Genomic DNA, 12,445 nt, shown 5'->3' with positions numbered 1-12,445 from the left:
AGGTTTTTTAAAAACTTTACATAAGATGTGTCAGATACTCACTTAAGGTGGTTTAGAAATTTACCTGAGGTGTTGCTTAAATCACAGCCATCTGTCCCATCATCATTACTTCTGTGGGAGAATTCAATGTTTCCAAGCTTCAGAATACTTCCAATGAGTTGAAATAATGATGTCACTTCATCTGAGGTAAACCCTATTACCTCCATACCATGCTGAATTTGATCAAATATATCTCTTTAATTCATACTGAATTTATCCTCTAGGTTTATAACTTTAAATAACACACAGGATTGACTTTATGATATGCAAAAAGAAAAGAAAATTCAATCTTTTGTTGTTAAGAAGATAATATTGATCCAGCATTATGTATTTTTATCAATTATAGTCTCAAGTTACTGTAAAACATGTTTATAGCAAACACGCATATAATAAATTGACGCTTATAGTGAAATGATTTTTATTCCACATGGGTTTTTAACATATTGTGAAGCTAATAGATATAACAAATTGCATTTATAATGAAGCAGTATCGCTTGTCCCTGGCTTTCTGTTAGAAGAGTGTTTTACTGTACAGTGTAGGCGGCAGACGACTAAAGATTAAAAGCTCATTGATTCTTAAGATTTAAGAAAAATGAACTTTGAATTAAGACTGGACAGGCAATATGAAATTTTGTTTTTCTTTCACTGACCATCACTGTATCGAAGTTCTCCTGGTCGTTCATGGTGGCTACATCTCCTGTACCACTACTTTTTAGAATGTTGTAATCATTTATCTCCCTTGTTAACTTTAGCGACTCTGCAAATAAAAATATTGGGCATAAGTACGTACAAAAACTACCATGCTCATGTGTAGTCAACAATAGGCCCATGGGCAACATCACTCACCTGAACCTTAATTCAGTTCAGGTGAGCTAATAAGCACAATCACAAACATTTCTATGTTACCTAATGTGCTTAGTTTGGCTCCCTGCAACAGCTGGTAAAATATGTGAAAATTCCGCTCCCCTGCCATTTGCACTGCTACTCGGGACTGTAATAATATACATGTATTATGTTATTAAACTTTTGAGCAGTGTTTTTTATAAAAATTAATGCTAAAAAGTTTTCACTTGTGGTTGGAGGATGGGAGATATGGTAAAATTGTCAGCAACACACATACCTTCTCTAGTAAATCTGTAAAAAAAAAAAACCAACTTGTTAGTGATAAAAATCATGTTTCTTTTTTTTTTTCAAGTACCTCAATTGTTTTTATAATTGCAGGAAAACTTAAGTATCGGAAATTTAACAACTTTTTTTAATTGCAAAAAAACTTAAGTAGCGAGAATTTAATTGTCGAGTGCTTACAATTTGTTATGACTCCGCCAATCGGATCCCCTTTAAAATCAAACTCTATATCCATGTACTTTCCCTGTAAATAGAAGGTTCTTATACAGTTGAAACTATTCGCAATATCCATAAATATAACAATGATATATATTATATAAATAGTGCCTGTTTGAAAATGACATTCTGAGAAAACCATTGTCAACGGACGTTGATAGACATATGATAGAAGTATAATAATATATCAACTTATCATTATCAAACAAGAAAGAGATAAAGAAAACAGTCTTGAAGGTCATGTATCAACATTTTAACTTTTTCCTATTGACTTTGCTTATCAGTGCATGGTGTCCTAAATCTTTCAAGGTGAATCAATTAAATGTCAAACTGTTTCTAGTTTTGAAAGTGAGTAAATTGTACAAAATAATTTTGTCCTGCTTACAAATCTTGAGGAGTTGTCATTCTTGTTGGTCTTGGCATTTCCAAATGCTGAAACGAAAAGTTAACTCTATTAATGAGAAAATTCTACCATTAATAACCATGCCCTCAGTCATATTGTTGTATATTGATCATATATGACCCACAATTATATTAATCAATTAAGCCTGATGATTCACATGGAATCATCTCATCTTCCCTAATGAACAGCTATTTAACAAACTCCTACCTACTCTAATTTTTGAGTACCTATTCCCTGGAGAGCTGTTATTGATAATTAACCAATCATTAGAGAGAAATGTGACCTTTACACTGATCTAAAGTGCATTACCCATAATGCATCAAGTTACCTTCCAGAACTGGATTGGACTGTAGCAGCTGCTCTTTGACAGTGTCAATGTTTTCTCCTTTCCCGGAAACCTCCGCCACATACTGCATTATTACCTTAGAGGCCTCTGGAAATTGAAGCACAGATGATATTTAAATTGCAAGTCTAATACTCATATTAGACATAAGATATTCATAAGATTATGTAACAGTAATTTATCAAAGAAATTTTATTGAAAGATGCAGTTCACCAATTACACAATCATTAAACTTGTTGAAACCACTGAAACTTGACTAACCTGTTTTGCCTGCTCCACTTTCTCCCGAGATAATAATACATTGGTCCAAATGCCTGTCACGCATTGATCTATACGCTTCATCTGTGATAGCATATCTAGGAGAAATAAATACAGAATATTGATCTTAAAATATTTTTTGTAATAATATGATATTCTCTGTCATCTTTTGATGGTCAAGTGACCTTGGAATCTGGTCCCCCTTTACAATATTTTCAGGTACATATAAGCAGTACGTACATGTGGGGAGGGAGCTCATATATGTTCCTGGATCGATACTCCTCGATGATGCTTGGGGTGTACAGAGGGGTGGTCTTGTATGGGTTGACAGACACTACCACGGTCCCTATGTAAGTCTGAAAGAGGTGAGAAATCAGATTAGTGACCAAAAAGGCCAATGTTATACAATCAAAAAATTTGTGTTTTTTAACTATGAGTTTAACTATACATTTGAATCATTAAAATTTGTGGAGTCCCAATTTTCATGAATTTTAATTTGTCCACTAATTTTAACATCGATCCCATAAATGAATAACTGGTAGTCTTCATTCAGAAAACATACTAGCATAATTAAATGCCATAACATTACATCCTATGAACCTTTAAATAACTAACCATCTACAAAAATCCAGCCCCCTATTTTAAATGAATCCACATTATACTAAAAAATTATCGACACAAAATTTAACCTAGCTACCAAAAAAAATTTATCAACATTACTTTGAATTAATACGGCATTGATAACTTACATAGATCTGGTTGTGTTGGTATCGTAGCTTGAGGTTCTCAATAAAAGCATCCTCAGAGACTGGGTCAAGGAGAACGGCATCACTGACCCCCACATTGTTCTCCAGAATGGCCAGGGATCCCTGGTGTAGCGCCATGCTGACTGGAGACCCTTAGCTGTCACACTGCAGGCTCACTCTGCAAGAACAAACGCAAATACATGTACTTCAAAGCAGAGGAATTAAGACTTCAAATTCCACAAAAAGACTTCCTGGTTTACATAAAAAAAAGTCCTCTCGTGTTATGAAGTTCCTTCCTAACGTTTTATGTAGAGACACTTCACTTTCTGTTTAATGTCTTATTTTGCAAACACAGCCAGCCTGTTGGCATATTACATGCTACAATAATTTTGATATAACCTCTGATAAAAGGAGCTTAAATATCATATCAGTTTACCCAACAGTTTAGTAATAAAAAGACTGCTGCTGCGAAATAAGGAATCGTTATCTTGATGATGAACAGTTCTTAAAGGACTTGACAGTGCCGCATCCTAATGTAAACAATCCCTTTACTGACTCATCCACTTCAAAATGACACAATCCTAAGAATTAATCAACTCTGCAAGTACTGCCAACAATATGTTTGTAAAATTCGAGTAACCAGATGTTAAATCAATTAAAATTCATTCACAAAACATTAAACAACTGTGGCAGTATTTCCTTTTTTTCTGTATAGTGAACTTAAAATACATGCACACAGATGCAACTGCATTCAAGAACATTAAAGCCAACTCAATCTCTGTTACAAATTACTTTTCTGAATAAAAAATGTGGAAATTTTTCTAAGAATACAGAAAGGAACCAGTATTCCAAGTATACAATCAATTTTGAGCTAGAGAGTATGTATTTTTCCATAAATTAACAAATAAATGTTGATTTAAAGCACTAAAAAATGCATCAAATTTTAAAAATCCAAGACCGGATCTTTATGTACATTGACAGCGAAGAAAATACTTTCGAAACATGAACATCTGGGGATTACCTGGTGAGACGAGTACATCAGCTAATCGTAGACTGTTTTTAAAAAACACAGAAATCACGTCCAGTTCAAAGTCACATGCCTCTGATGCTAAGTGGCAGAAAAATGTCTCGTGTATTAAGAATGAGCTCAAGAGGTCAAAACCTGAAACTGCCAGATCATCAAATACACACAACGCACTTCAAGTTTAATAAAACTATGTAACTTATATAATACACTGAGTGAGGAATTAAGTCATGAACTTCATACCACTTTCTAATTCCCTTCTAAATTGCATCTATTTTTACATGCTTGCAATTCAGCTTTATCTATGTGTATCACGCCCTTCATACCAGATTGATTGAAAGAAGCATTCCATTAAATAAAAACTCGCACTAAAATTCACCTCAAAAGAATTCAGTCATATCGTAAAATTTGCAGCATTGGTGAAAATCTTAGTTTTAAAGAAATAACACAAAATGAATCCATCCTCTATTAATTTTAGTCTACAATTCATATCAGGTATACGATACTGGTATACTGGTACCTGTTCTGTGCAAACTCTGCCAGTACTGTACACTAAAGAAATCAATTCCTGTCTAGATGTTCCAACAATGCCACACCCTTTATCAGTAAGACTCAATAATCCAAAGTCGGTACTATAGTGTTACATTCAATATCTCATTCACAGATTACTAGATTTTTCTCTCCTCCTTTGGAATTAGAACTTAAATTAGAAGTAATTAGAATAATATCATCAGCTGGCCTCAGGCTGACTCCAGCATAATTAATCCTTACCGGTAACTATAATCCCGCGACAATTATTATTGTATTATTAATGTCACCCCATAATTAGACTGGAGGACTGCATCAGACAAAAAGACAAAGTAAAATAATTGTCTGTGATGCTATATGATGCAAGATTCAGAAGACATATGGAACGTCATATCAGTAAATCAATACCTCAAGGTGGAAAAGAATTCAATGCTGAGTCTCACACACCTTGTACACAAATATTTTTATAAAAAAAAAAAAATTAAGAGGATTAAAAATATTGCCATTTTGTGAGAGAGAGAGAGAGAGAGAGAGAGAGAGAGAGAGAGAGAGAGAGAGAGAGATGTACATGAATAGCCTTTTTGACACTTGTGTTGAGATAACTTTTCAGCATACAATGTTTAACTTTTCTTCTTTCCTCATCCCTTTATTTTTTTTCAGCAAATTCCTCATTCTAACATAAGTACTTTATTCTACTTTTAAATCAAGAGAACACAAAAGCATGCGTACTTGTAATGAGCAAAGACTTAGATTTTATGATGTACAGATTATAGTACCTACATTTGTATACTCATGTACAAAACAAAGGATTATTATAAAAGTAAAAGAAAACCTACTGTTTAAACATATCCTTTCTCTTTCCGTAAATATGTCTAATGGCCCAAAAATCTGAGATTATGAGCCCCTTTTGCTGAACCCATTAAAGTATATCATGACCATCATGGTATGGATTGTAAGAAAAGATTCTATTCTATTGGTTGTTAAAATAAGACAGCTCTGTTTTAAATTTGTTCTGTTAAAACATTCTGCTTACAAAAATTAATTGTACCAAGAACACACATTTTCTGACTATGACCTTCGCTGATGTCCCAAGAGCAGTGAGATTTAGAGCTAGGGGACATGTTTATTTGTACTACCCATTTTATGTTCCATACCGACGGTACAATTTGGTTGACAGAGGAAATTTGCAGAAAAATTCACATCCTGGGAAACCCTGAATCTCCAAACTGAATTTTTTCCAGTTCTAGTACACTGTATAATATATGTAACATTCATCAAGAAAATACTTATAGAGCTATATGTAATGCAGAATCAACATGAATTACTTCATTGTAATTACATGCAAGTACAATTACTTGCAGGTTTAATTCACTAATAGATACAATTTTATATTGGACAATTTAAACTACCATACATGATAGAACAAATATGCGGTTAAAATTTCACTGAATTTAATTGATTTGAAAAATTTTACACACAAGTTACAAAAATTGAACAATAATCAATTTTTCTGGACACCCATACTCACCCTAAAGAAATCCTGAATAAAATTTAGCTGGTTTTATCAGCCTCAGATTCCTGAGGCTTCCAAACAGAAAACAAGGAGATATATCAGATAGTATTTTGTCTGGCTTGGAAAAGTTGGGATGTGGTGTACATTGTATCACACACCAAGATAAAGTGTTTTTCACTTCAGGCCATTAACTTCACTTAAAACCATTATGATGTTATTTATACTTTGCAGCTAGATATACACATGACATCTCAGAGAAAAAAGAATCTGTAACACAAAAACAGAATCTAGTTTTGTCCAGAAAAAGCACGCTGTATATCTCCATCATAGTCCATTACACGACAGCCCCAAAAACAGCCGCTTTATCCGTAGGAGTTACAAAGTCTTTGGGAAAAAAAATGAAAATAATACGTTTGACGTCAAATCAAGCGCTGCTGTAACTCAATCTTGATCGAGTGAGAAATCAAGGTTATTAAAGAGCTCTGAAAGAACTAAAAATAACTCTTTATTTTTATCCATGAAAGTCTGTTACATTTCTATTATTAATTTCCAAAACATTTAAACACGGGGGGGGGCAAAAAAAAAAAAATTAATGGTGTATGTACAGTTGTTAGAAATCATCTGTTAAAAGTAAACAACTCATTGTTCCATGCTTATACAGCTAAAATACAGGTATTAACCTGTAGATCGGGCCTTTTAGGTTTAAAAGACAACTTCTGATCTGTGCATTTTACAGTAACAAAATAAAATACCTCTAACAATGATAACACATTAAAGCATTAAACTGCCTCTAGAACACCTCAAAGGGAAGTTCATAATGCAGATCCTTACATGCTTTGAGCCGATATTGCACAACACAATCACGCAGCATTAAAAGTCTATGAAATCCCAGTCAGTTACCCCGGAAAATACTTGTGGACGTCAAAAACTAAATGAATTTAATCCTCCAGAGATAAAAGCGCACCTGATCCATTTGGGGGACCATTCACAAAGGTGGCACTTGCATCGGAAATTAATGAATTCAATACACAAGATACTTGTGTTCTAAATGCCTTAAAAAACGTTCACTGTGACAAGAATGTAGGATTAAGCTTTAAAGAATGAGGTCTTACCTTATTTTTTTTACTATTAAATGGAAGGATATATTTATAGATCCCGTGAACACTATCTTCTGTGACTGTTCCTTAGATGGCTAATCTGTCCCATGCAAACATACAATATTCTCCAGCAAGAGCCACAACCAAACTTCAAAAGGTTGACAAATTAACACACTTGCTTACATGGCACTGGAGAATATATATGTTGGTCCATACTTGGGGTTTGCTAACACTGATAAAACCACTGAACAGGTAGAATATACAGCTCTAGAAAAATAAACACTTTATCAACACTTCGCAATGTCAACTCAATATCCATATTAACATTACGCAAAAGCGTTATAAATTCTTCTTCAACCAAAAGTCTACCACCATCACAAAGCCAATTGTAATTTTAATCTTTTTTTTTTTTTTTTACAACTGGTTTAAATACACACGGTTCCAAAAAGGAAACATAAATTTTTGGCTTAAGTTTATCTCATGAAATCTCACTTTAGTTCAGGGAAAGAGAGAGAGAAAGAGCAATATTGTATGCACCAACTCAACAACATGCAAAAGAATTTCTTCATGGACAGGAATCGGGTTCTGGGCTGGCAGGTTTTAATGGAAATCATTATAAAGTGAAACTGATATCTATAGAGGGAATTTTTACAGCACAGATGAATCAACTTTAGATCTAAATGTTGCTGACAACAAATTTCATGATCAGTCAAGGCTGATTTAATTTCAGTGGTGTATATATAGACTAACAAACCTGGTATGGTAGCCAAAACAATGTAAAGTATTCTGTAAAAATGAAATCTATCCACCACCAATTCTCTCCCTCTCTCTCTCTCTCTCTCTGGCATTGAAAATTATAACATTTACAAAGGCATAAATTCCCATTCAATCCTCCCGACTATTTGCAACTTTTCAAATAAACTAACACACAATGAGCTTCAGCATAATTAACACATTGCCTTTTGTTAGCATATGCAAATCTTCATACCCTAGCTGGTACATAAAAGAATATTTCAATAAGCAATGACTTTAATTCAGAACAAATTCAAACAGCTACCTCTTTGATTAATTTAATATGACCATATCATTACCTTGATAAATAACATTAAGCTTTGACCTTGACCTTTCACCTTAATAATCTAAATGAATTACTTATCCACCTTGTGTAGTTCAAAAGTTGACCGGAATTAATACATGTACATCTGTTTTTGAACCATGAGTTATAGTTCAAATTTAAACAGAGAAAGATAAAAAACAAAATACTTCCCCTCACCCATCTTTAGGCCATATAATCATGCAAACACAACAAACTTACAAACAAATGCAACAAAACCAAACAAACAGACCAAATGCTCTGTGCCAGTCTGAGGTTATTGTTCAACTGGTAAATTGGCCATTACTATGAGATTGCCAAGAGAAACTAACGGTGAAAGGGTTTCCGGGAGCATTATCAATGATTACAGTCGATTTTCTGATAATCCTGACAATAAAATCACAAATGAGTGATGTTTATCTGCACTTCCAACATCAAATACAGAAACTACACCTGCAGTAGACAGGCCGGGTCTTATCTTAATGTAGTGTATACACAACAGGCTATTTGGAGGGATACGGAATCAGGCTAATCACAGGAAGCCCTGCCTCAGCATTTAAACAAAGATGCCATTCAATATCTACCTTATAGGAAAGATATAAGTAAACCCCCTCAATGTCAACACAGGTAAACTTGTGTGCCAAAATTTAGAGGGGGACAAGAACTAGCTTAATTCTAGCTGCCTTATCCGAGTTATCGTCATAATCCACTACCTACATGTATATAACTATACATACATTCGTTTCTGTGCCGAATAATCACTATCTAATCTTTCATTGTGAATTTAGCATGAAGAAAATCAAGAGTACTGTTTTATTTTGCTTCTTTGTTGCATTAGTTCCCATCTCTTTTACATGTCACATATAACATTATATTTTTTTAAAAATTGCAATCATAGAGATCTCTGCATATTTTTTGGCAGTGAATATGATGCATATACAGTACTTCATGGGTATATAAGACTGTATGCTATTTCTAATTGACAATTTTCATTTACACTTGTTTATAGCGAATTTCAAGGGACCATAGAAAAAATCAAAGTACCGATGTACTGACGGGAGTTGATTTTATCGATTATCATTTATTCAAAATCAACGATACGTAATATTGCATGGCAAGTAGTATCAGTAATCGAAATATTTCAGAAAAATTGTATGGATCCATGCAAGATTGAACTCTTGTCTTGTTCAACCAAACGCTCGGCTGTCTCCGTTAATCTCCGACAAGCAAGAGAGACTTTGTTTTGTCGGATATAACGGAGACAAGCATCTGGTTGAACGAGACTACATTGAACTCTAGCGTAGGAATACATACGACTTTAAAAAATATCTTAACTGTATGTACAATTTAAAATCTTACTATTTTCATGGTATTAATAGATAGGTTTTCTTGAAAAACAATGCTTCAGAATACATAGCATCGAATTTATCGATTATTTTCAAGAACTAAGTGTTGTCAGTGGTATTGATTTGTGCTTAGGTCCAAACACTTTTTCATTTCGCTTTGCCCGAGTAAGTGCATAGGAGAGTTGATTAAAATCAACTCCCAAGTTATAGCCGTAATTCGTTTTACGGTTATAGCGAATTCATAAAAAATCTTATAGCATTCAAATCATTATAAAATAGTTAGCTTTAAATTTTCCTAGGTTATAAAATTAATATTAATGTCGTTTACAAAAAATGTCAATGTATAACCTCTTCATCTTAAAGTTTCATGTATCTTCAATGAAATTTGTAATGGTTTGTAATCGAAAATATTCATTAATATATAAATGATACAATACTTTAAAAATTTGTCAGTGGGGGTCTAAAAATTACTTCATTATATCCGTAAATTCGCTATAACCGAGTTCGTTATATACTGCTATTTCCTATGGGTTTGCCAGAACATGCATAATAATTCGTAATAGCCATAAATTTGTTAAATCCATGTTCATTTTATTCGAGTTTTGCTGTAGTTTGAAACTCTGTCTTTGTCTTTCAGTGTTTTCTAACGGCATTTATCTTAATTAGTAAAGTGAGTTTATTATAGTGATTGAAATAAGTGTACATTTCTGATTTTGGCATCTTTGCAAGCCAAGGGTCTTTTTTCCAGTCTGCTCCCAACAAGCTAGCAATTAGATTGATTTATGGTGGGGGTTTTTTTATCATTATAATTAAACATATTCTAATATTCACATCCTTGATTTCAATACATATATAGGATTATTTGTCTGTGTAATTTCTCTCCTTACTATATCTTTAATGTATGAGAATACTGACCAAGAAAACAAATAAGAAATAAAAAATACATTTTTACAATGTATCAAATACCAAAGTATATGATATATTGATTTCCACTTTTACAAAGACAGATTTCACACTTCCTAGTAAAAGGTTGGGCCTGGAAAAAAAAAGAGCTGACACAGGTCTGCAAATATTGTCTGATAATAAAATACCTTATGATATATAGGCAGACATACGTACTACAGATCACATTCTCCTCCCTTAAAAAGCAAAACCCATGTTTGATAAAGGCACTTCAAAAAAAGCATGAATTGCTTGACTGTCACAGATTTGATAAACTTAAGACCTCTGGCTTGTTTATCAAACTTGACTGTACTTCGGCAAGTGTTTATATTACATATATTAAACAAAATTGATCGAACCTTGTAAAGTATTCAAATTGTTTAAAACATGCACCTTGATAATATATGCACATGTATAACTCTTTCTCTACATTTTTTTTTTGGAATTATGAAATTAGTTGTATGATATTAAAACATCTGGCATATTTTCTATTTTTAATTAACTATCAAATATTAATATAGATATATGAAAGTACATGGAACTTAAGTCAAAGGACCATAACTTTGCTTGATATAGGAAATTAGTTGGATATGGATGTGACAAATATAAAGCAATAAACCATTTTAAATGTTTTAATCTGAAACCAAAATTAATTAAAAATTTAATTGATCAGGCAAAGCAAAATTTGTAAAAGTATCTGCATGTAAGTCAAATAAATACACATATGTGCATGATGTAAATAAGCAATTTCAAGTTTTAAAACCCCACCTAAATGTTTTAAGTTGAACAGAAAATTTTAATACACAATTATCTCTCATACAGCTGTCATATTTCAATTACTTTAATTATAAGTGTACTATATATAAAATAAAAAATATTTTGACATAGTATAAAAAAATATTACTTTGCCTTTGTTTTTGGTTTTGTGACTAGATTTTTTTGAGCTGATCTTAACAAAGGTGGCTGATCATGCTGATGCAGTATGAGTCATACTTCGACTGCTGTTCTGCTTCAATGCATGTGTATTGAATATTGGCCTAACGGAATATGAAAGTGCAATAACAAACATACCGGTTTAACGAAAATGCACAACGCAAACAAAATAATTTCAACAAAGAACAAAACAGGTGCACAACTTTTCAAAAACATTTTTCTGCGATTGTCTTTACCTTGCAAGCAATAAATATCTGTTAGTTTTCGTTGCCACCGTCTGTCAACATTGTCCTCTGTCAACCGGATATTGAATCACGCATGTGTGTTGATTTGGTATGTCGATCCAAAGAATCAATCTTTGAATTTTCCAATAATTTGCTTTAACTGGGATTGTTGGCGCGATTATTTGAATATTTTATTTTTATAATGCATTTAGTTATGATTTCCAAAAGATTCTGTAGATTTGTATCAACATGTTCAATATGGAATGCTTATCAGTGCGACTTATCAAAAAAATTAAAGTTGCAGACGAGGGAAAGTAAGTAAGCAGTAACTTGAGTAAGCACGAAGGTTAAACTTTAAACTCCGAAGAATTCTTTTGCTGGAATATGGTATTATTAGTGTAAAATGATGGTTTAAAAGTATTGGAGACATATATGGTCTGCACACTTCATTTGAAGTAGTCAATTACAAATCCCGTGTTGACAGTACGAATCTGCAGGAGTTACTGCTCTTTGGTCCGTTGCAACACGGTTGCTCCACTGACTGGCACATGTGACACATTTGATTATATTTATATTCATTGTGTCAAGGGTTTTTGTAACATACCTCACATTTAG

At 33.0% G+C, this 12,445-nt stretch overlaps 1 protein-coding gene across 6 annotated transcripts in view; it reads right to left on the bottom strand.

Annotated features, from left to right (window-relative positions):
- The window catches only part of LOC128182824 (unconventional myosin-Ia-like), a 28,442-nt gene extending 16,490 nt beyond the window's left edge, over window positions 1–11,952 (bottom strand). For 2 of the 6 annotated variants that reach the window (XM_052851580.1, XM_052851615.1), the window contains exons 1-11: window positions 11,843–11,952; window positions 3,134–3,308; window positions 2,625–2,740; window positions 2,388–2,482; window positions 2,112–2,216; window positions 1,766–1,812; window positions 1,345–1,408; window positions 1,160–1,173; window positions 946–1,030; window positions 690–796; window positions 65–212 (exon numbers count right to left, since the gene is read on the bottom strand). In XM_052851580.1, the coding sequence (XP_052707540.1) occupies window positions 65–212; window positions 690–796; window positions 946–1,030; window positions 1,160–1,173; window positions 1,345–1,408; window positions 1,766–1,812; window positions 2,112–2,216; window positions 2,388–2,482; window positions 2,625–2,740; window positions 3,134–3,268 (916 nt within the window). In that variant the 5' untranslated portion in view covers window positions 3,269–3,308; window positions 11,843–11,952. Of the gene's footprint in view, window positions 1–64; window positions 213–689; window positions 797–945; window positions 1,031–1,159; window positions 1,174–1,344; window positions 1,409–1,765; window positions 1,813–2,111; window positions 2,217–2,387; window positions 2,483–2,624; window positions 2,741–3,133; window positions 3,309–4,151; window positions 5,135–6,210; window positions 6,683–7,159; window positions 7,264–7,307; window positions 7,701–11,842 lie in introns of those variants that run through there. The other 4 variants (XM_052851594.1, XM_052851609.1, XM_052851588.1 and 1 more) reach the window with 4 other exon arrangements.
- Between the last annotated feature and the right edge of the window lie 493 nt (window positions 11,953–12,445).

Source organism: Crassostrea angulata, chromosome 1 (assembly GCF_025612915.1).
Source record: "Crassostrea angulata isolate pt1a10 chromosome 1, ASM2561291v2, whole genome shotgun sequence".
Taxonomy (NCBI): Eukaryota; Metazoa; Mollusca; class Bivalvia; order Ostreida; family Ostreidae; genus Magallana; species Magallana angulata.
This window is presented reverse-complemented; position numbering and strand designations above follow the sequence as displayed.